This window comes from Hyaena hyaena, unplaced genomic scaffold (genome assembly GCF_003009895.1).
Source record: "Hyaena hyaena isolate Hyena2069 unplaced genomic scaffold, ASM300989v1 scaffold_320, whole genome shotgun sequence".
In the NCBI taxonomy this organism is placed as follows: domain Eukaryota; kingdom Metazoa; phylum Chordata; class Mammalia; order Carnivora; family Hyaenidae; genus Hyaena; species Hyaena hyaena.
The window spans coordinates 1,680,787-1,705,604 of NW_024080952.1; the positions used below are offsets into that span (position 1 = coordinate 1,680,787).

The following is a 24,818-nucleotide window of genomic DNA, read 5'->3' on the forward strand; positions in this document are numbered from 1 at the left end:
AAAGAAAGTTATACCATAGCACCTCATAATCAAAAGCAGTGATAAAAAGACAATTTTAAAAGCAGGCATGGGGCGCCTGGGTGGCTTAGTCGGTTAAGCGTCCGACTTTCGCTTAGGTCATGATCTCGCATTTCGTGGGTTCGAGCCCCGCGTCAGGCTCTGTGCTGACTGCCAGCTCAGAGCCTGGAGCCTATTTCAGAGTCTGTGTCTCCCTCTCTCTCTGCCCCTCCCCTGCTCACGCTGTCTCTCTCTCTCTCTCTCCTAGAAATAAATAAAAAATATTTTTAAAAAAAGCAGGCAGAAGTATCAAATGTTTACACAAAAACAACATCATGTGCATCTATAACATATCAAAAAGTAAAATCTATGGCCCTGATTGCATAAAGGCTCATAGGGAGAGACAGAAACACACTATTGTAAGGTTCTTGTGCTACATGTGAAATGGTACAATATCACTTCAAGGTAGATGTAATAAGTTACAGATGTATACTACAAACCCTAAAGCAGCTATGGAAATAACAAAGAATTATAGCTAATAATCCAATAAAAGAGATAAAATAGAATCATACAATACACAGTAAATCCAATAGAAGGCAGAGAAAGGAAAAAAAAAATAACAGATGGGACAAACAGAAACAAATAGGAAGATGACAGACTTAAACTTAACCAAGTCAAAAATCACATTAAATGTAAACAGTATACATAAGCAGTTAAAATACAGAGATTGCCAAAATGCATTAAAAAATCAGTCACAAGATACCTAAAGCAAGCTATACCAATACACCTCATAATTGAAAACAGTGGTAGAATTGATAGAACATTCCACTGAGTGACAGCAGAATACACATTCTTCCCAGAGTACGTGGTTAATTTACCAAGATGGAGCATATTCTGGGCCATAAAACAAGTCTCAATAAATTTAAAAGGATTTAATTTCTACAAAGTGTGCTCTCTGACCACAGTGGGATTATGCTAGAAGTAAATAACAGAAAGATCTCTAAAAATAGCCAAGTAAGTATTTGGAAACCAAGATGCACTCTTCTAAATAACAAGAGGCTAATGAAGATATATGAAGGAGGAATTTAGAAATATTTTGAAGCGATAAAAATGAAAACGCAACATATCAGAATTGGTGGGATACTACAAAATCAGTATTTAAGGGGGAATTTTATATACTAAATGCCTATATTAGAAAAGAACATCCTTAAACAGTGATCTCAGCTTCTATCTTAAGTGGCTAGAATAGGGAGAGAAAATTAAACCCAAAGAAAGGGGAAGAATTATTAATAACAGGATCAAAAGAGGTAACAACATTACAGACTGCACATGTACAAAGGGCAATAAGGAAATATGATGAACAACTATGCCCATAAATTTGACAACTAATAAAGGAGCATGCAGACTAGAAAGGAAGAAGTAGACCTAAGCAGATGCCATGATCATCTATAAAGAAAATCTGATGGAATCTACAAAAAAAAAGCTACCAAAAAGGAGCTTAGAGGGGTTGCAGGATTCAAGAGCAATATACAAAACCAAATGCATTTCTATATACTTAGTGATGAACATTCAGAAATTGAAATAAAAAGGTACCACTTACAATTGTATCCAGTAATATGGAAGACTAAGATGTTTTTTATTTAGTTTTGTTGTTTTTAGAAATTGTCAAGCTGATTCTAAAATTCATATGGGAATGTCAGAAAGAGAATAAACAACTTTGAAAAAGAACCATGCTAGAGTCTGTTCTGATTTCAAGATGCAATAAAGCTATAGTCATCAAAACAGCACGCCATGGGCATAAAGGCTGACAAATAAATCAACCAAACAAAACACAGAGTCCAGAAGTAAACTCATGGACATATCGACAACTGATTTTTGCAAACCACTTCGGTAAACAGATTGGCAGTACCTTAAAAAGTTAAGCATATCTACCATGTGATCTAGCCATTCTGCTCCCAGGTATTTACTCAAGAAAAAAGAAAGTATGTGTATATACAATAATTTGTACATGAACGTTCATAGCACTTTTATTTGTAATAGTCCCCCAAATAGTACAACCCAAATATCCATCAACAGGTGAATGCATCATTTAGCAGTATATAATGTATCAAAACGTCTTATTTTACTTCATAATGTTACTGTTATACATCAATTTAAAAAGTGAAAAAAAAAAAAAAAAGTGAAAAAAAAACCCCACAGGGGAAACGAAAAACAATTTAAGGTACCTACATATAGTGGAATACTCGAGCAATAAAAAGGAATGGCTTACTGACACATGGAACAACAGAGATGAATCTCAAAATAGTTATGCTTATTGAAAGAAGACAAGTAAGATTATCTACTGTATGATTCCATCTATACACACCTCTAGAAAATGTAACCTATTGTGAAAAAAAGCAGGTATGTAGTTACTGGGTCTATTCACTCTATCGATTTTGGTGATCAGCTGGTGGCTATTATATATGTTAAGACTTACAAAACTGTACACTTTAAATATGCACATTCAATTATTTCTCAATTAATCTGTTGTTGTTTTTTTTTAATCCAACAAAAACTCTGCCTGTACTGAGTCTTCAAGCATTTAAAGCTATAGGTGTGCAGTGAGACACACTTAACACTCTGGGGGTCCAAGGGAAGTGTACCCTAACCCATATACAGCCTGCCCCCTTGTCTTTCTAGGCGAGGCACCATCCAGCTGCCCCGGGCCACCGCTCAGATTTAGGGTGATGTATAGGGACAGAAAGGGCTGCCCCGGCCCGGAAGCGGGCATGGACTTCCTGAACACTGACACTACAACCTGGGAAGGAGAAGCTAGGCTCCAGATGAGCATCTCTGGGTTCCTAGGCCCCCTGCTCTGGCCAAGGGTGTGCTCTGAGGAGGCCAGAGTGGAGGCCTTGAAAGCAGTGATAGTCTGCAAGGTGATAACATCTTGAGAATGTTTTACAGCAATTTGACACAGGTGCAACAAACAAGCAAGGGATCATTTTTTCTAGCAAGTCATGTGTGCTGAATTTCACAAAAGCAATGTGTCCTCCAAAGATTAGATTAGATAGAAAACAATAAAGCAAAACACGCAGCCCTCACCACAGATAAAAGAGAAACTGCTTTAAAACACGTGGTTCTGAACAAGGCCCCTAAATAAGATGGGTTTCAAATTCTGATAGATGAAGGGTACATTGTATTTCAAAAAGCCTGACTTTTTTTTGAGGTTTCAGTCACAATCTGACTGATCCATCTCTGTGTCATTCTGGGTTATTCTGTGTGGGGGATTAGCTGCATTTAACATAGTGGTGATTGTCTGGGAGCAGGATTCCCCTGCATATAGCTGTCTTTCTCACTCTGAATTTGAGAAGAGCAGCCTTTTGTTAAATTTTTAAAATTTCTTATGGCAGCGTAGGAAATACCAGTGAAAGCTAATGCTCATTTTTCTTTGTTTGAACATGCAAACATAGGCAATACCATTTCTTTCCCCAACTCCAGCCCGTCTGGAGTCATTCACAGTCATTCACTGAAAAATAACAAATAGGGCGCCTTACCTTGTGTACACAGGACTTTGCATTCAGGAAAAAAAGCTCCACAGTGGTTTTATCCTTTAAAAACGATATGCTCTCAATGTAAAACCTGGAAAACAGTATAGAAGCATTTCTTCAGATTTCTTTCCTTCTCTCAGCATGATTTTAGCGTCCCCCAAAGTGCAGAGGATTTTGAGGAGCTAGGAAATGGTTGTGCTTTTTTTTTCTTTTAACACGTATGTATATATACAGGCATGTACTCATATATGCAAATGAATGTAGGCATATATGCACATAAAATCTCTTAACAGAAAGTTTTTATGTGCTGGACGGCAAATTCAAGAGAAATCCAAAATGGTATCCAACTGCGAACCCAGATTTATCTGTGTTGCTCACTCTTCGACACGTGTCCTGGGAGCTCATAATCCCTCAGGCAGCTTCAGAACTAAGCCCAGGTGAGCTTTGAAGGTTGCAAGTAGAAGTGGGCTGACGAAGAACTATATAATGGAACTGGGAGGGCTGCTCTGGTCTTCAGGCTTGAGGGGGGTGTGAGAGCCCCATGCCCACCTCACCCTCATCCACCAGGCAAATTGCAATCAGACTCTGCTCCTTCCCTGTCTTCCTTCCAGGCCAGGGTTTTCTCTTGGCTGGAAGCCAAGCCCTCCGTCGCACTTAACCTTGGACTTTTTTCATGCAAATCAGAGTATTCTAGGCCTACCCCTTTCCGGGGCCTGAGCTCATTCAGTGTGTGAGGCCACAGATTGGAGGTCCCTGCTCTAAGGAGAGTTCGGACAGCCCCTGTAAGAAGTGGAGGGGGTCCTTCCCTACCCCTCTGTTTTCAAAATCCTGTACTGATGAGGCTGGCCAGTGAAGGCTGCCCTCTGGGGGTGTGGAGGGAGGGGCAGAGGGGGAGGGGCAGCAGGCCTGCAGACGCCCAGAGTTTTTCTCAAGGGTTGGAGTCTCGTTTGATGAATAATGCATGAGGAGAATTAATGCCCCTAGACAGCTCACAGCTCGGTCTGGGAAGAGGAACTTGCCCTCCGATTGGGGGGAGTGCAGATCAACCAGGACTAAAGTGGCATGGTGAGCCTGACCTTAGCTTTTGCACCTTCGTGACCTCATGACCGGTGCTGGGCATTTCCCCCTCCTTTCCTCCCCCCAACCCCGACAATGACAGAATGTTGGATAAATACATGAACCTGGAAAGGGCCATGCATGCTTTAATCACTGAGATGGCAAAATCATTTGAAAAATTCCATCTCTAATGTTGAATCATCAAGGGGAGTTCCAGAAAGAGAATAAATCCTTTTATATTTTCACTAACAAGGGTTTATCTCATAAGTGAGATTAATGAAGACTGATGACTGCTGGGCTTGTGAGGGAAGAAAGCAAAGGACAAAGACGAGGGGGGAGGGGAATGTGGGGGGGGAAGGCTTTGGAATCTGAAAGATCTAGAGAGGGAGTCCCTCCCCCATCACTTATTAGCTGTGTGGCCTTGGGCAGGTTCATTAGCTTCTTTGTGTCTTTTCTAAAATGGGTGTCATGATTACACTTATCTCACGGTTTTGAGGGTTTTGAAAACGGATTAAAGGAGATAATATATGGAAAACACTCAATACATATTAACAATTGTTAATAAAAACCCACATTCTGGAATGTGATGCTTTGTGGCCCAGGGGGAAGTGACTCAAGCTTTGAGTCTAAGACCCCAGCTCTGTAAGAGGCAGCAGCAGCTGGCCTCAGGGGCCCCCTTGTTTGGTGCCCATCAGGGCAGTGACTCGCTTCCTTCTGCCCCATCAGCTCCTGGTGTCTACTTGCTCTTCCTTCTCTGCCTGGGCGTCTTTGCTCAGTGCCACCCTCTGTCTCCACTGTTTCTCTGTCACTCCCTCTGAAGGACTGCACTGTAATGGTTTGTCCCTTCCTTATCCCACATTAGGAGCCCCTCTTGGGTTGATTTCTCTTCCTTCCAGCCCAGTTAACTCAATGGCTGCATCCTGAGGGAACTTCCAGTTCAACTAAGTGGTGGTGGCGGCAGTTTCCTGCTTTCTTTGCTTCTACAGGGACTTTTATCCCTGTCAATGGCTGTAGGTTTCTGGCTGGCAGGTATCACAGCTACTGTATCCTGAGCTCCTCCTTCTGCTTTAGCTCAGTGCTAAAGCTCAGTGCTTTCCATGCATCGTTTCATTTCATTCTCAAGAATTATCTCATTTAACCTTAAGTGCAACTGGATGCCATTGGTAGCAAGTGGTGAGCCCATTTTACAGATGAGGAAACTGAGAGATGGAGATTAAAGTCATCTTCCCCAAGCCATACAGGTAGGAAGTGGTGGAGCCATGATTCAAAGTAAGGCCTGTCAGACTTCAAAGTTCACATTCCAATCCACTGTGATATAATACTTTCCTACAATAACAATCACAATGAAATGTAACATGCATACAATGCCATGGGGGCCAAAGGAGGGATACAATTAACTCAGCTTATGAGTCAGACGGCTGCCAAGCTGAAATCCGGAGCACTAAGTGTCACAGGACACTAAATGTCCCCTTGGACAATTGAGCTGAGTCTTAAAGAATGCATGAGTTCACCAGGTAGCGAAGGGAGGAAAGGCATTCTGGGCAGGGGGGATAAGGCCAGGCCTCTTGCTAATTTTCATGAATTTAAGAAACCACATGCAGGGAGCTGGGTGGCTCGGCACCATATCAGCTTGTGGCTTGTCCAACTCTGCACAGATGGCTTTATATCAGAAACTGAGTTCACCTTGTTTCTGAAGCCTAAGCCCCTAACTGTACCCTAGTTCTAGTCAACAGGTCCCTATCGTTTCCCACTACTTTCTGGCGACTTGCCCTGTTACCTTCTACCTTTCTTCCTAGGCATCTGATTACCTGCCCTCGCCCTCTCCATCCAGAATCCTATCTCTTCCCCCAAGGGGGCCACTGCAATGACTTCATATTTATGGAGTATATGAAAAGTGCATATCGTCCTTTGGGAGAATGGCTCCGCCACACACCTCCCAGCAAGTATCATGAAGTAAAAACAAAATATCTGGCTTCTTAATGAAATAAAGCGAACTCTCCCAGATGCATAAAATAAAGACCTTTTGTTTCAGCTCCTTTTTGGCAAAAGGCTACTGTTTTCTTTCTGAACAGTTACTTTGAATGATTTCACCAAGATTTTGTGAGGTTTAAACCTGTGGTTACATTTTCAGCCTCTAAGTGAACTCAGGCTTTTTGACTGGGTATATGTTTTAGAGACAAACCTCATACAGCTTAGTAACTACAATTTTTCGAGAGGTGAATTTGCTTGAGCTATTTGCTCGGAGAGGTTTGGTCTCTAATGTGTGGGCTCCCGCTAATAGGGGGTCTTTGTTCCTTCTTGATGGGACAGGTGTTCACCTAGCCATTCATCAGTGATAACAGAACATCACACTTCAGTGATGGGATAAAGACGGCTGGTGGTGGGTGAGGCAAGCCTGTCCAATGACTACACATGCGTGGCAAAAAGCAGAGCACAAGAATTGCCTGGAATGGGCCATTCATCAACAGTCACTTACATGTAGGTGGCCAATATCTTCCTGTTGGGTCATTTATTCACAGAGATCAAAAGACAACACCATGATGTTGGGAAGAGACTACTTTGAGCCTTGTCCTGGGGCCTTGAACCAGCCACCTGGGCTCTCAGCGCTCACTTTTCTTACTTGCCCACATACCAGAGAAATGAGATGTTGTCAATGTGCTCAACATGATGGGTGGTATGCTGTTCAGCAGTCAATGAGTGGTGTGATTATTACTGAACTATTATAATTTCCCCACTGATGGGGCCATAATGAAAGGCCTTGACTGAGTTGGGAGCCTTTTAAAACTATAGCAGGTATCTTTCCTAAGTTCTTTCTCTCAAGGAAACAAAATGCTCTCAAAGTGTCCATTTTAACCCAGAATAGGAAAATGCTGTGAAACAACAGTCCTTCTGACCAGTCACAACTTGTTCTCTCCAACTGAGCATATTTTGTCTTGCAGGGCGTTCCTTATGTCTCAGTGATATCTTCGAAGATGGTGAATCAGGCAAGAATGGCTCAATTACTTTGTATTTTGAACAACGCTGAGCTTGTGACTGGCGTCCAGCGAGGGGCCTCCTTCTGGGTTTCAGTCCTTCACTGTGGGTAATTTCAGGCACTCACTGTGGCCGCGAGCCTAAGGAGATTCCTATCAGATCCCAATCCACATTCTGAGCAAGGAGATCTCTGCTTAGTGCGTATAATGACCCTGCAACATCATCGTCTCGCTTTGTAACACATGCTGAAGACAGCAGAGTAATTTAAGACGTACTGCACTTTCTCCAAGCTATTATGCAGGGCTTGTGGGAGTCTCAGATGCTCCTTTCATCTCTGGGAGGGGTGCAGTCTGGGAGAATTCCCCAAGGAAAGCGCTGTTCGCTTCCACAATGTGCTCCCCTCCAGGAAGACGCTCCTTCACTTGTGAATTTCTCTAGGGGAACCAGAGAGGGCCCTCCGGGGAAGCCTGTAGGAACCTGCCCTGGTGCTTCTCTGCTGTGGCTTTTCCTGAGTTGCACGGGGAAGGGCTGGAGGCCCCGGTGGGGGGGGGGGGGGGGTAAGGCCCTTGCTGTGACCTGTCCGAAAGGGGAGGAAGTCTTCAGCCCCAGGCAACCTGAAGTATCCAAGAGCTTGCTTCTTCCCTTCCAAACTGCAAAATGGCTTGCCCCTGTCCTCCATGAAGAAGGTAGGGACACAGGCTTGGAGAAGGAGGCAGGAGAGGTAAGATGGATGCGGTGGGGTCAGCTGGGCACGGTGAACACTGAACACCAAGCGATGAGACCCTCCACCCAGAGCAAAAGTGACCTAAGCCCGACAGTCGCAAACCTTCCACATTCCAAGACTGTATATCACATCATGGCATTTTTTTCCCACTCATTCACCAGGCTCTGTCATTTATATCATAAAAATCATTAACATTTACTGAGGACCCACCTAATATGTCTGCAGGTTTAATCTTCCAACAAGGTTCATTTTAGAGATGAGAAAAATAGGCCCACAGAGGGGGCCAAATGCCACAGAATTAATAAATGGAAGGGTTGGGATTCAAACCCAGGACTGATGCCGAAGCACTGGCTTTCATTGGGTGGACTGGGGTGCATCCGGCAATGCTGAAGACATTTTTTGGATTACCTGGGCTTGGAGGGCATGCTGGCATCTAGTTAGCGGAAGCCTGGGACACTGCAAACATCCTACAATCCAGCACAACTGCCCATGACAAAGAATTACCTGCCGTAAATGTCGATAGTGCTGCTATTAAGAAACTCTGTGCTGAAGGCCAAGCTTTAACTTCTGCACCCTACAGCTCTTTGCACAAGTCAGCTTACTCATTCTTTCTTTCTACTTTTTCAATGTCACCCTGAGGACAGATTACAGAGGACAGTGAGTTGATTCCCACAAACGATGTCTGACATTTGATTGGAAAGCACACTGAGAAATACAATCCTGTAAGAAACTGCAATTGAGATTGAGCACGAGTTTTGAAGGGTTCTGTGTCTTTCTGGACCTCTCCTGTGAATTAGGATGTTGGATCCTCACAGATAGAGGCCTCTAACCAAGTGCCTGGAGATTCAAGAATGGGATATGCCACTTAGGAGGTCACGGTCAACATTAAGGCAACTAACAGTCATATTCTCCAGGTTCTGGGATACTGCACGCTCAGATGGGAGTGTGGTGGGTGGCCCAGAGCATGGGCTGACCCCACACATCTGCTCACAGAACCTGTGCTGGGCCCACACTAGGAAGAGTCAGCTATCCCTCTGGGCTTTTGATCCCATTTCTCCTTGAGGAGATAAACTTTGCTGTCCTCTCCTTACTGTAAGTTACCTGCTCTTTGAAAGCTTTAAAATAACGCAGGGCTAGCCACTCACAAACTTTCTAACTTCTCTTTTATCAATCATAATGCTTACATTTAAAAAAAAGGTACTTAAGTAATGTGTTCACTGTAGGAAAATATATATAGAGATAAGCGAAAAGGCAAAAAAAAATCATTCCCATAACCATTCTACCCAGAGATTAATTACTGTTAACATCTTACACTTTTCCCCTACTTATATATTTTACATAAGTGCAATCATGTTGCACATATTGTTTTGGAGTCTGCTTGAATATATTGGGGGTGTCTTTCCATAGCAACAAATCTCTTTTTTCAAGTCTCTCTTTTTTCTTAAACCTGTTGTGTTAGATTCCATATACGTTTTTGGCTTTCTTAAAAAAAAATCAGGTGGAATGATGGGGACCCACAGGTTATAGTCATGATGCTTCCTTGAATTTAACTCTCTTTAAAAAAAAAATCTCTTTTTTAAATGCTTATTTATTGCTGAGAGAGAGAAGGAGGCAGAGCATGAGCGGGGGAGGGGCAGAGAGAGAGGGAGACAGAATCTGAAGTAGGCTCCAGGCTCTGAGCTGTCAGCACAGAGCCAGACCCGGGGCTCATCCTAGGAATGATGAGATCACGACCTGGGCCGAAGTCAGACGCTTAACCAACTGAGCCACCAGGTGCCCCAAGTTTAATTAACTCTTACTTAAAGGCTGAGTATCCCAGAACCAGGCCGGCCGGGGGTGCTGAAAGCCTGAGAAAGCCTTTGAAAGGCTCCATGTTTTCAGCAACCTTGGCAGAAAGGTGGCAGTTTCCCTTCCATCCCCCACATTTCTACTGCTCCTCTCCAATGAACACAGTGAGTTCTCAGCCCTGAGTGTCACAGACAACAGTTTAAGGGTTACCTCTGAGTGGCCAGTTACAGTCTTGGGGCATAGCAGAGGTGACCTGGAAAGAGAAGGAGGAAAAGCAGGGAGAAGAGGGAAGACCAGAAAGGGAGGGGGTGAGGGGGAAGCAAGAAGTTGTCCAAGAATCAGGGAGTGCAGGACCCTGAGATGCTGCTTTGTGCGGAGCTGGGTGGTACCAGCCTGAGCCACCTCCGCCTGCCCTCCCCAGAGGGGATGGGAGCTTTTCCAATGAGGTCACGCCAAGTCCCTGCTCTGATTTAAATGCTTGTGTGCTCACTCACTATCAAGCTTTTCAAATGCTCACATCTGGGCTGGATTACCAAAGAGGCCCATGTGTTTGCAGAAGATAATTTACAGCAGCAAATAACAAACCCCAGGCCTGGGGAAGTCCCCCTGCAACCTAGGGGAGTTTGGACTCACATGGAAATAGAGAACTGGTTCAATGAATTATGGTGCATAAATAAACTATGGGGCATCTATACACCCATGTGGCACACATGTATTTAGCATGTATCATGGAGCTTTCATAACTAAAGAAAAGACAAATGTGTAATCCTGAAGTTCATAAAGGGAAATCTAAGTGCCCTCACCTTCAATGTTTTCTTCCTTCCATGCAGAAGCAGCACGTGTTTTGAGCTGCTCCCTGCTTCCTGGGAGAAATTAACCAAGAGAAAGTCACCCTCTCCCCCACACCTCCCTCCCCAAAGGCCAGACCCCAATGTTTAGCTTAGGACTCAGTGAGATGATGTACGTCAAATATTTAGCCCAGTGCCTGGTGAATGCTACATTTCAGTAGAGAAAACTTGGAAAGCAAAAGGGTATTTTTCTTTTTCATAAACGCTACAATTTTTAAAAATTGATATTTTCCTATATTTTATAGCACACTGCAAAACTATTTTGTATCCCAATCTCTCTTCATTTGTCACACCCAACTTGAACAAGACCGTATTCACCATCTTTAGCACACCGTATCGGAATCCGGGCCAGAATGTGGGGGATTTAGGGGTTGGAGGGGTGTGATTGTACAGTCTGAGAAATTCCTAGGACGATTCAGATATGCGCCCCCCTCTCTCTCTCTGGGGAAGTACTGGAATGCAATGTACTTAAAAAAATCTAATCTCTTTTACTAAAGTGATCAGTGGTTCATTGTGAGAATGCCATAACTTACTGAACCTACCTTCATTGTTGGCATTTGGATATTTCTAATTGTTTGCAGTGAAAATAACATTGATGCATATCCTTGTAATGTGCTACCAATGTAGGGAATCCTTTCTCATTAACTACTTGGTGACTGTACCTCAGTGACTGCTTTCACTTATGGAATGAATACATCACAGGGATGAAAGGTACAACATAAGCAACATGGTCAATGGTACTGTCACAGTGCTGTATGGTGACAGAGGGTAGCTACGCTTGTGGTGAGCCTAGCTTAATGTATAGAGTTGTCAAATCACTATGCTGTACACTTGCAATTAATGCCACATTGTATGTCAACTATATTTTGATTTAAAAAAATAAAGGTCCTGTGTATCTCCAGAGGCTCTTGTAAGTGACCAATATCCAAAACAGAATCAAAAGCCATCTTGGTTTTATTCTTCAATGACTAAATGTGTAGCCAACTCAGGCAAGGGTTCGAGGGTTATTGGCAGTATCTACTGGGCTGTAAGACCCACCAACAGTTCTGTTCTTGAAAAAGAGAAGGCTAGAAGTCCTCTGAGAGGCGCTGGACTTCACAGGGGTACGTATTACCTCCTTCTTGAGACCTCCAGAGAACGACATTCCACTAAGTGACCTCCCTAAGTTCACTTAATTCTTTGTGTGCTTTTGCTTATCATTCCTTTAATTAAGTTGCAGTAATAACAAGTACTTAATTGGAATAATAACAAAGACCATTATGATCTCACTGTACTGTTGAGAGGAAAAATTAAGCGAATAATTAAAAAGTTGATAAGGGTTTTAAACATGAGAGTGGTTAAGGGGAAGTAATGGCATGTGATTAGGGACACTCTCAAGATAACACTCAAGTAAGTGCTGAAACTCACGGAATGAGTAGCAGGCTACTTGGGTATCTCAGGAACCTGCTTCGAAAAGATAGGACTGCCTTATGAACGACTGAACAGAAAGGAAGACAGAGCTTTCTCCCCTGGTATTTTGAGACCAAAACGAGACCAGATATCAGCTGTCCAAGAATGAGTGACTAAATAAATGGTAGTCGCTAAGTTCTCCAAAGAAAAAGGATCTTGCTAAGGAGGTATGCTGCGTCAATACTACATGTGCGTGCAAAGATAAAAAAAGCAAGGATGTTAAGTGCAACTCACATTAAAATAGACATAATTGGAAACAGCCTACATGCTTCATAGGAGACTGGACACCTCAATGATGAAAGTGCACAGAAATAAAGTGGATTTTTACATAAACGAGGAAAAATCTCCTGGTAAAAACAAAGTAAGTCACCAAGTAACAATCACCCTTACTTTTCTCTAAGAATAAAAGGGGGTTAGAGGTAGAGCGGAGGGAGGAAGGCTGAGGAGAGAGAGTAATGTCATATAATTTGAAATGTTTATAGTGAAACTATAATTTTTTGTGAAAAAAATATATTGACGTATGTGGAGTACTGCTCAGACACAAGATTAAAGCTCCTCTATTCTCTGACCCCTGCTTAATTACTAATATGTGTTTTTTCCTATTGCTTGGTAGTTGTGTTTGCCCTTTTCTCCATTTCCATGTATACACACGCTCATCTCATACTCTTTCTAGGAAAGTCCTATGTTCTTCTTTAGGATTTCCACCCATTTCTCCACACCAGCTCTGCTCCTGGACAAATCACCATTTATGTGACCTCCTTCCTGGGTTTCAAAAATATGATTTCTGGTGGTATGAAAGAAATTCTAAGCTAGCTTGCAGAGTGAAAAGCAAAAAACAAATTGGGGGTCGTCATTACATTATTTACTGAATAAGGAGCTGCTATCATCCACAAGCACCATCAATTCATATAAAACAAGATGCTTAAAAAAAGGTGGGACATCTTCTTACCACATTTTGGATGTCATGGAGCAGACTCAAGTAAAGTGTTTTGTAAAAAGTGTGTAAATCAACATGGTTTTGTTAGGTAATCACAGTATAAAAATTCCAAAAAAAGAAAAATAAGCTTCCACTATGATGTCATAAAACAAGACATATTTCTTTCTTTTTTTAGGTATGCTATCAAAATAATAAAAGGAACTGCTTCTGAACTAGACTGTCCAATGTGGGGTTTGAACTCACGACCCAGAGATCAAGAGTTGCATGCCATACCAACTGAACCAGCCAGGTGTCTCAAACAAAGCATATTTCAACATCCAAAAAAAAAAAAAAAGAAAGAAAGAAAGAAAAAAAAAAAAACCCACATAAGCCCAGAATATAGAAACCTGCTTCAGATTGATTTAGCGTTATGAAAGCTTATTTAGATTCCTGAGAAATCTACTACCTTACCTTATTTTATCATAGTTGGCTTCTATCATAGTTGTCGACGTGAATGACGACAAAGAAAACATCTTATCATGAAATTTATCATTAAATTCAGGTAGTAAGGAGAGTAGCTAATGCACAGAAGGAGGCTTTCAGCAAAACTGGTCATGTTTTATTTCTTAAACTAGGCCCAGGAACACAAGTGTTCATTCTTATAACATTTTATTTATCTTAGAGTCTGAATATTTCATGTGGAAAAACATTCCCATCATGGGCTGGCTCTAAGAAATCACTGTTTGAGTAGAATGCATCCATTTCTGGAGAGACATTCATGGAGGCCCATAGGTACGGGTAAGCAAATTTCCTAACTAAGCAGAGCTCAGAGAACAAGTCAAGGACTCCTTATATCCTTCTCAGCAATCTCTCTGCCTGCAAGCTGAATTCAGATTTCTGCACTGTTAAGATAATTCTTTCCATGAGCATTTGTTTGCATTTTATCTTCTATTCAAACTAAGGCGTGAAATTGTATAAAGCTCAATCCTTTCCAGTCTAGGAAACGTCCATACATAACATGTAACAGTAAATGTTTGCCAGATTTCAAATTATAAAACTCCTAAAGGTATGTTGAGTCAGAAACAAGCTTATGTACTAAAACACAATTTATTTTTCAGCTTTAAATTGATCCAAAGGACTTTGGAAGGTGATTCTACCCTTTATCTTCAAAGAAAACACTTCTACATGGTATCTATGGCAACTTAGTCTCCAGACTAAGACAGGAGAGAATCTTTTTCACATAATAATGTTTTGATGGTCTGTTCTTTTTTCTATTCTCTAACGGATCACCAGAATTTCTTTTCTTTTTCTTTTTTTTCAAAGGGGGGTGGGAAGGCTGGATGTTTCTATTGATACATACCTCACAGCGAAGTGCAAAATGGTTGCGCCTGGTTTCTTGGGCAGATCATGGTCAAGAACTCGGTGATCTAACTGTAGCCAGTTCTGCTGACCTCTGTGAGAGCATAGCAAAGAAAAAGGATCACACAGAAGGTCAGAGAAAGGTTCAGTAACACACAGTGTTGGCACGGCTGTGGGGAAACAGGGTCATACGTGGATGGTATAACCTGTTACAACTGGTGTGAAAGGCAATTTAGCAATTACCATCAAAATTATAAAAGCAGCTGCCTCTGAACTGGACTGTCCATGTCTAAGAGTTTATCAAGGTAAACTTGTGCACGTGAAAAATGGCCTATGTATAAAGTCACTTACCATAGCACTGGTCATAGGAGGAAAAAGGCTCAAAGCAACCTATACATGTCCAACAAGGTGCTATCTAAAAAATTAATTTAAACTGAGCAATTAAATACAATGTAGCCGTACAAAAGAGGGAGACTATGTTTACAAACTTATTTTTAATAATTCCCAAGACGTGAATGACGACGCTAAATGGAAAAGCGAGATGCATAATGGAGTACAGAATACTGTCGTTTGAAAATCAACACACACACACACACACACACACACACAAAATATCTCTGAGATGATTAGAAACTGATTGACACTGGGTACCTAAGGAGTTAAAAATAAAACTAAGTGAAACTTAATATATTAATCTTTAAATTCTTTTTAAATTCTTACCTACATTGCACGTAGAGATTTAGTCAAGAAGAGGAAAACTTAGTGGTTTAATGAAATCAGACAGACATAGATATTAATACTAGAGCTTCTTTAAAAGTACAGGGTCAGGACGCCTGGGTGGCTCAGTTGGTTATGCATCTGACTTCGGCACAGGTCATGATCTCATGGTTCGTGGGTTCGAGCCCTGCATCGGGCTCTGTGCTGACAGCTAGCTCAGAGACTATACCCTGTTTCAGATTCTGTATCTCCTTCTCTCTCTGACCCTCTCCTGCTCACACTGTCTCTCTCTCTCTCAGAAATTAAAAAAAAAAAAAATTAAAAAAAAGAAAGACATTCTATGAAAAAAAAGTACAGGGTCAAATACTATCTGAGTCCTGTTTCTATACATATATTGTGGACCTCCTAATATTTAAGCTTCTGTTTATTTACTCAAGAGCCTAAGTTCATGGATATAAACAGTTCTCCTTAACTTTTGACCTCTCCGGGATTGTAAGGATTGATGACACCGTGGCTTGGGATTGTTTCCATGACTTTCCAAAGCTGTCCAACCAGTTGGGCCGTTTGAGACTGTATATTCCCAGAAGGCATAGGCTCCATTTTGCTTGCTGATAGAAAGCTCAAAACTTGCAAACAGTGGTGGGGTGTAAAATCAGAATAAAACCTGTAATGGGCCAGAAGATATTTTCCAACCTATTTTGGTCTTTGAGTCAATAATTTTAAAAAGTCAGAAAACTCTAAGCTGTATTCATTTTAAGTAGATAGGAAATAATAATAATAGTAATAATTTTAAAAAAGAAGAAAAAGAGGAAGAAGAGGAAAGAAAAAGAAGAAAGAGAAGGAGAAGAAGGAGAAAAAGGGCTTCTCATTATCGAGCAATTGCTCTATGCCATCTGAGCTGGAGCTTTTTACATATTATGCCTATATTTTACAATAAAGTTGCAAAAAAAGTGGCAGAGTTAAGATTTAAGTCGAGGACTTTGACTCCAGGACTCTGCATACAGGAGACGAAAGGGTTGAATTGGCTTTTATAACTTTTAACTGGTCTGTGTCACTTATTAGTCTCAACACTGGAAAAAAATGTGTGTTGTTTCTGTGATTGTAAGATGAGGCTTCTGATAACTGTCCCCAGCTTTACTTGGAGGACTATTATAGAGATAAATAAGCTGATATAAATGATATAAGGGCAAGTGTTTAGAAATACTGCTTTTGTGTGTAAAAAATAGAAACATGGGGGTCAAAAAGTAAGAGATTCTTCCCCTGTATTTCATGCACTTTAGAATGGTACTGATTTAAAGATATATGCCAACTTCAGACATGTTCAAATATATGTCTTAATGTACATAAGACAGTGTATAGTATCAGGTCTCAGAAGTTTTTCTTAGGGAAAATGAGACTAATTTTGAATCATTTTTCTTGCTTTTATATAGAAGAGATGTGACATCATTAAAAAGCACAGTGTATATTTACATGAGCTTGCATGGAATTATGTCCAAGAATGAATAAAGCAAGCTGTATAATAAAGTACACAGCATAAATCAATTACATTGACCAAAGAAACACACTGAAAACACTATTACCTTGGATGTAATGTTTTTAGTTCTAAATAGGTCAAGAGTAAATTGTAACATTTGGAGTGGGGAGATAATCAAAAGGAATTGGCTTCAACTGTGATGTTAAATGTTTTTTATAAAAAGACATTCACATCACTTTTCACCCTTTTGACTAAGAACAAGTGTAGTATAAAAAGACATTCATGTATATGTAATATAAAAATATTTTTTAAAAGGATAAATTAAATATTGTATTTTAAAAATTTACCCAGAGGTGCCTGGCTGGCTCAGTTGGAAGAGCAAACAACTCTTGATCTTGGGGTAATGAGTTTGAGTCTCACATTGAGTGCAGAGATTATGAAAAAAATAAAAATAAATCCATCCATAATCTCACCAACAAAATAAAATTAGAAGAATAAAAAATGGAAAACTACCCATAACTCTGTCACTGAGGTATCATTAAGGTTAATGTGTTGTTTTATAGTTTATGAGACTAAAATGAGATTTTAAAAAAATACTGCTTATAACCTGCTTTTCTCACGTTTTTCCATCACAAAATATACTAGATCTAATCAGTTATCTCAAGAACTTGAATCTACACATTCACCTCTATCAAGCTGTGCAGGTCAACCCTAAAACAAGCTTTTTTGGGAGAGGCGGGGTGGGGGGGGCTAGAATTGTAGAAGTCAAAAAGCCCATCATCTCACATCCGTCGAACGGGATGGTGATCAAAACTCACAATTGTGTTGTAAAACCTATTTATTTCTTCATAAACAAGGCTTATTCAACAAAGCCTTTCAAAACAGTGGAATTAAAAAAAGAATCAACTGAGTTGAGGAGATGGAAACCATTTTGGCCAACTTCAAGGCTGCTGCCTCAGGAGGACGACACTGCCCTCTAGGGGTGAAAGACTGCCTCTGCACCAGATCACCAGGAGTTACTTCCAAGCGTAATCTCAAGGAACTCTACCACGCCCTCCAGTAGGGTCACGGACTTATTTTTGTTGGTCACCATCACTCCCTTCTTATATAACGGTACAACTCTGTTTTTCCACTTCTCTTCTTGGCCTGTGGAGTAGGGCATAGACAGTACCTAGTTTCATTGACAAAATGTTCCCCTCAGCGTTGCCTTGCTCTGTTTAGAGAAGTTCACTAAAGGCAAAAGGGCTGATGTGGCATCTAGGCTGGAAAATGCAATTCAGACAGCACATCCTGGGAGGGATCCGACTCAGTGGTTTTATGGGGGGGGGGGGGAGAAAGGAGTGCTGAAAGAACATACTTTCCAAAAATATTTACCAGACAAAGAAAAAGAGCTAGGCTTGTGACCAAGACATTCCAAAGAGACACCCTTAGACAGAAGCAATTTTCCAGACCTGTTCCCCAGAAAGGTGGAAATGGCCAAATCCCCCACCCTCCTCCCAAAGCCCTGCTCATACTTCTTCTGAAAATAAACACAGCTAGAGCCAGAAGACACCTTCCAAACTGGTCATAATTCAAAAATAGACTCTGCTGTCACTTGCAGGGGAGTACACAGAGGACAGTTTGGAGCCAGGCTTCTTGGAAAGGCTGTAACCATCAACTACTGTCGCCAGAGGAGATAGCTGGAGGAGACGCTTGAGTGAGACTTTCCTCTCCCAGTAGAGGATTTAGAAAGAAATCCCAGAGCAGAAAGTGGGGGAGGGTGGCCCAAGGCATTAAAGGAAGTCATTTATATTATTCCTTTTCTTTCTGAGGAGAAAGTCTTATATCTGAATGCCTGATTTATGCACTGTTTGGTTTTGCTCACCTGAACTGGGAGCTTTTCCAGAAGCCTTCTATGTAGCCAGGACCCCCGTTTCCAGCCCACCACGAGCACTGTAGCCCGGGGAACTTGCAACACCAGTCATAAATCATGTAATTCCGCTGCACAGCACCCTGCAGTGGTGTAGCGGTGTCTCTCCCATCGACGCGACACACAAGGCCCACCTATGATCCTGTCCCTCTTATATCTTGCTCCACCATCAGGCCAGTCTCCTCACCACTGGGCCAGCGTATCATATACGTTACCATGCTCATGCGCTGGCCCACATAATGAGTCTTCCCCAGAATGTCATCTCCAATTCCTCTCCCTTCTACCCAAAGTCTACTTGCCCTGCTCTGTCCATTTGTAGTTATCCTCTTTTTAAAAAATTATTTATTTATTTTGAGAGAGAGAGAGTGTGCCTACAAATGGGGGAGGGGCAGAGAGAGAGAGAGGGATAGAGAGAATCCCAAGTGGGCACTGCACTATCAACATGGAGCCTGATATGGGGCTCGAACCCATGAACCATGAGATCATGACGTGAGCCAAAATCAAGAGTCGGATGCCCAACTGACTGAGTCACCCAGGTCACCCAGGCACCCCTATATTTATCCTCTTGTGTGAATTCCACTCTAATCCTCCTTTAACCTTCTCTGGACACTGAACTCACTGCCAGTACCAAAAATAGCACAATAGCTTCCTTTTAGTGAGTGCCTGTGGCTAGGGGTTGTGTATACCTGACCCGACTTAACAGTACATCATACTAGCACCCTTTACATGAGTCCTATGTAGTCTTTATTATATAGGTACTAGTACAATGCCCAATGTACTGATGAGAAAACTGGAGTGTCAGAGATGTTAAGTAACTGGCCTAAAATCACACAGCTACCACAATTCTAGGACATCTACTCCTTGCCTCCCTCTCAACCTTGAACTTGCACCACTTTCCTCCTTACTCTCTATATTCTAGTCACACTGGATTTTTTTTCTTTCTCAAAAATACAAAATAAAAGACCCCAAAAGTCCAGCTCAGTCTCACCTCAAGGTTTTCACACTGGCCTTTGTCTGGAGTGCCTTCCAACTTTTGGAGAACTGGATCTTGCTTTTTATTATGTGTCATCCCCTAGAGCCGTTCCTTGTCCACCCAATCTAAAACTGCCCCCCAACTTTTCTTGATCATGGCCTTGGTCATGTTCTTTCAAGCACTTATTGTTTCTAGTAATTGCTCCCTTATATGTGTGTTTGTTCTGCTAGACCATACTGTTGCAATATAAGCTCCAGGAAAGCAAGCACGTTGTCTCTCCTGTGCACAGCTGAATCTCTGGAACCTACAACAGTGCCTGGCAATTGGTGAGCGCTCAAGAAATATCTCTTGAATGAATAAATTACTCTTATTCGTGCTTTTGGTCTCTATTCTCTGTGACCTCTCTAAATTAGTGCTTACAGCACTTACAGTTTAAGCATATTAACTTCGCTATTATGTATTTTAGGATTTATGCCATATTCTGTTTGCTACTATTGCGTTCACAATCACATACAACGTGTGTGTGTGCACATGCATGTGTGCATGTGTTTAATCACTGATTCACATGAACTAGCCTTGTCTTTCCAGTGAAGAGTGTGTGGTCAGTGGTTATCTGCACTTCCTACTTTATCCAGCAGAGGACTGATCATACAGGGTCTCAAATAGTTGTTGGGTGAACTGTTTAATTTTGATTCTGAGTGAGGTGAGTGATGTCTAGTTTACTTTCTTTCTGGTTTGTGCAACCTTATTCAGGAAGCGTCCTGGGCCTGGGATCAAAGTTTTCAGGTTTTTGTGTCTCCTAACAAGTGGTAGTCTGGTTTTGCCCAGCCCAAGTCCTGAGCCCGATGGCATTTCCTAAGGGGAGTGGGGCGGCTGGGGTGGGGGTGGGGCTCTAGGCTAGTGGCTCACCTAGGCTGGAAATAAGAAGCAAAGTATTAAAAAATGAGCCCCCCTTTTAAAAAATTTTTTTCAACGTTTTTTAAATTTATTTTTGATAGACAGAGAGCGAGCATGAGCAGAGGAAGGGCAGAGAGAGAGGGAGACACAGAATCTGAAGCAGGCTCCAGGCTCCAAGCTGTCAGCACAGAGTCCAATGCAGGGCTGGAACCCATGGACTGAGAGATCATGACTGGAGCTGAAGTTTAACATTTAACCTACTGAACCACCCAGGTGCCCCCAAATTAGTCCCTTCTTGTGATTACTTTCTGCCTAGTTAAACTTAAGAACTGAAGAAACATTTGAACTTGGAGAGTACAGGAAGAATGCTCATTGGTTGGCCAATATATTCTGTGTCTGGAATGCATTTTCTTGAATTTTAATATTTGGGGTTTTTTTTAAATGTCTATTCATTTATTTGTATTGTAGTACTTATTTATTTTCTGACAAAATGATTTCCAGCAAAACGCAACGGATTTTGTCTCTGAAGCCTAAGCAATTTTTTCATCCTTATACACTTTTAAAATGGCATTACAGATGTTGAATGTTTTTATTTTTGAGAGAGGGAGACAGAGCACGAGTCGGGTAGGGGAAGAGAGAGAGACACACACACACACAATCTGAAGCAGGCTCTAGGCTCTGAGCTATCAGCACAGAGCCCTATGCAGGCCTCAAACCCATGAACCACAATATCATGATCTGAGCCCAAGTCAGACACTTAGTTAGCTGACTGAGTCACCCAGGCTCCCCAAATTTTAATATTTGAAGAAATCTGGATATTTTTTCCACAAAGGATAAAAAATTCCTCTGAGGATGTATCAGGCTGCAAATAATGTAGGCAAATTGGACTGTCATAAAACACATACACACACATGCAGAAAAGATCAAATACATTGTTTTAGATGGAGTTTTAAATTCTTATGATAAAAAATTTTAATGTTTATTTTTGAGACAGAGAGAGGGACATACACACAGCACAAGTAGGGGAGAAGCAGAGAGAGGGGGGGATATAGAATCTGAAGAAGGCTCTAGGCTCTGAGCTGTCAGCACAGAGCCCGACATGGGGCTCGATCTCAAGAACTGTGAGATCATGACCTGAGCTAAAGTCAGGTGCTTAACTGACTGAACAACCCAGGTGCCCCCAAATTCTTATGATTTTATTGTTATATATAGGTCTCATTTCATAAAGCATTTAAATTGTTGATAAATATATATAACGTCCAACTAAGCATTAAAAATGTAAGTAAAAGAGAAAAAAGATAGTGAAGTGACATAAAATGAACCTACATAGAAGTGGAAAAGTTCATTCTGTATTAACACTGTACAAATATTTTTCAGGTGGGCCACACATTTGTCTTTAAACTTTCTTGCCATCAACACCCAAAACATTAATTCTCATTTTAATATATGAGTGAAATAACAATCTAGTATTTCCTTTTTTAAAAATTTTTATGGTTATTATCTTAAGAGAGAGAGAAAGAGAGAGATGGAGCATGAACAGGGGAGGGGCAGAGAAAGAGGGAGAGAGAGAATCCCAAGCAGGCTTGTGCAGAGCCCTACGCGGAGCTCCTCTTGCGAACTGCTGAGATCATGACCTGAGCTGAAATCAAGAATCAGATGCTTAACCGACAGTTACCCAGACACCCCAACAATCCAGTGTTTATATCACAGATACATATCTACATCACAAAAAATGTGCAGATATACTATCAAGAATAACAACCTCATTACAAAACAAATTTCTAAAACACTTAGGACAACATCAATATTCCCTTTCTTCTCACTTTGCACTAATAGTCCTAGGAAAAAAATCCTGTATTAAACAATCTTTAACTAAGCAGAACATATTCTGATTCTTGAGACATTTCCCTCCAGCTTTTGGTAATTGTGAAGGACGGTATGTAGGCAGTCCAAGTGAAAGGTAAAGAAATGAATTACTAAAAGACTTACGTGTCGTCCGTAAATGTTATTCCAAAGTACTCCTTTTCTTTCAGGTTGAAATGTGAAGCCACAAGGTCCAGCAATTCTCTTGATAAAAGTTTGGGCTGTCAAAATAAAATGTGATCAGAAGCAATTTCGTTGCCTCACTCTCTTATTGCTACCACAGTTCTCTGCCCCAAATAGTTCAAAGCATCTTTCGTTTGTTTGTTTTTAAATATCTGCCCCCTTTCACTGCCCAGGTTAATCTATTATAGACAATTTTTCAAGAGATTGGGAAGGGGAAGAAATGGTAATAGAAACATCAATGAGATGGTCAGTTTCATGTATTTGCAATTCAGTTCAGTACTTTACTTTTTCCTCTAAGGGGACTATGTGTTTACTAACATGATGATGTTTTAGAAAAATACTTTTTTTAAGTCATTTTGAATGTTTATTTTTATTTATTTTTGAGGGAGAGAGAACACGGGTGAGCTAGCAGGGGAGGAGCAGAGAGAGAGAGTGAGAGAGTCTGAAGCAGGCTCTGTGCTGTAAGCATAGAGACCAACACGGAGTTCAGTCCCACAAACAGTGAGATCATGAACGGAGCCAAAATCAAGAGTTGAATGCTTACCCAACTGAGCCACCGAGGTGCCCCTCAAAAACTACTCTTTTATACGTTGTATGGTGCTAGTGACCAAGACAAAGAATATCAAACACCTCACCACATGGACTGTAGGAATAATTTTGCTTGGTGGGTGCCAGTCAAAGAGGCCAAAGACCCACGGTTGTGGGGTTTCAGATAAAACTACTACTGCACTACTGATTCCCTTTTATTATGCTGAACTCCCTCTATCCATTATCTCATTTTGTCCTTATAATGAGCCTATGAGATAGGCATTCTTTTTTTTTTTTTTAAATGTTTTATTTATTTCTAGGAGAGAGAGAGAGAGAGACAGCGCGAGCAGGGGAGGGCCAGAGAGAGAGGGAGTCACAGACTGAAACAGGCTCCAGGCTCTGAGCTGGCAGTCAGCACAGAGCCCGAAGCAGGGCACGAACCCACGAACAGCGAGAACATGACCAAAGCGAAAGTCGGACGCTTAACCGACTAAGCCACCCAGGCGCCCCTGAGATAGGCATTCTTATTGCCCTTTTGTAGATGAGGGGGTCAAAGTCAAGAAAAACTAAGCACCTGGCCTGATGTTACAGTCAGTAGGGGTGGGGAATTGAACCCAGGTCTGATTCCAAAGCCTAAGCTTTTCATTTCTCTCTAGAGATGGAGCGGCCTTACCCCTTGTATGCATGATTGTCACCAGTGTTTGCTAAAACTTCGAAGAAGGATCTACTCGATGAACTTTTGAGAAGCACTGGGCCTGGTGGCAAGAAGCATGACTTGGAATCAGGGGGAACACCTAGGGTGACAGCGGACGCCTGATTTGCAGGGACAAGGGAAAAAAGGGTGATATGCAGGAGAGCATCTACAGGGACGTTTCTGAACTTAGAGCCAAACAGGTTAGGGCTCACTATGGTGGTTTGAGAGTTGGATGTTTGCTGTTGGGGAAGAAAGAATGGTCATGATTTTTTTAAAAAAAGAAGAAGAAAGAAAGAAACAGGCAGAAATCTGGACTACAAGGTCCACTCTGGCTAAACAGTGTTGACTATTCTCATTCTAACCGAAGCCTCTGCATAGTGGGTGAGAAACGAGCCTCAGGAGGGAGAATTTAGGTTTGGTCAAAGGAAAAAGTTCTGGCTATAGCGGCAGTGTGGCTAATCAGAAGGAATTTCCACACTTTTTTTAAGGTTTTTGGCCCACAGTGTCGAGTCAATAAAGAGAGAAGCATCGACAATTAAAATATCACCACACATATACTCTAAATATGTTACAAAGAGATTTGATTCATATATATAATCTAGCTTGATTTTAGCCATAATGCTTCGAGGGACAGTAAGCAGTCTCAATCCCGGTGCACAGCTGATGAAGCGGGGTATTTAACCCGGACACTGTGAGTGTGGCCGCAAAGTGGCAGGACACAGATCTGCAGCTCACAATCACCCTTTCAGGGAGGCATGATCGTGCCCAGTTTACCAACTGGGTTTGGAGGCATAAAGCCACTTCCTGGGGTCACACAGCTACGGAGCGTCAGAGCTGAGACTGGAAACCAAGGGTCTCCAATCCATGTCCCCAGACTCTAATTACTCTTACAGGTGGACCAAGTCTGACTTAGAAGCTGTCGTGTTGCCCCTCTAACAGT

At 41.6% G+C, this 24,818-nt stretch overlaps 1 protein-coding gene across 1 annotated transcript in view; it reads right to left on the minus strand.

Moving 5' to 3' along the window:
* The window catches only part of FRMD4B (FERM domain containing 4B), a 126,535-nt gene that overhangs the window by 96,686 nt on the left and 5,031 nt on the right, over window positions 1–24,818 (minus strand). Inside the window, exons 3-5 of the mRNA XM_039248857.1 lie at window positions 22,600–22,694; window positions 14,642–14,734; window positions 3,534–3,618 (exon numbers count right to left, since the gene is read on the minus strand). Of these exons, the coding sequence (XP_039104788.1) occupies window positions 3,534–3,618; window positions 14,642–14,734; window positions 22,600–22,694 (273 nt within the window). The remainder of the gene's footprint in view (window positions 1–3,533; window positions 3,619–14,641; window positions 14,735–22,599; window positions 22,695–24,818) is intronic.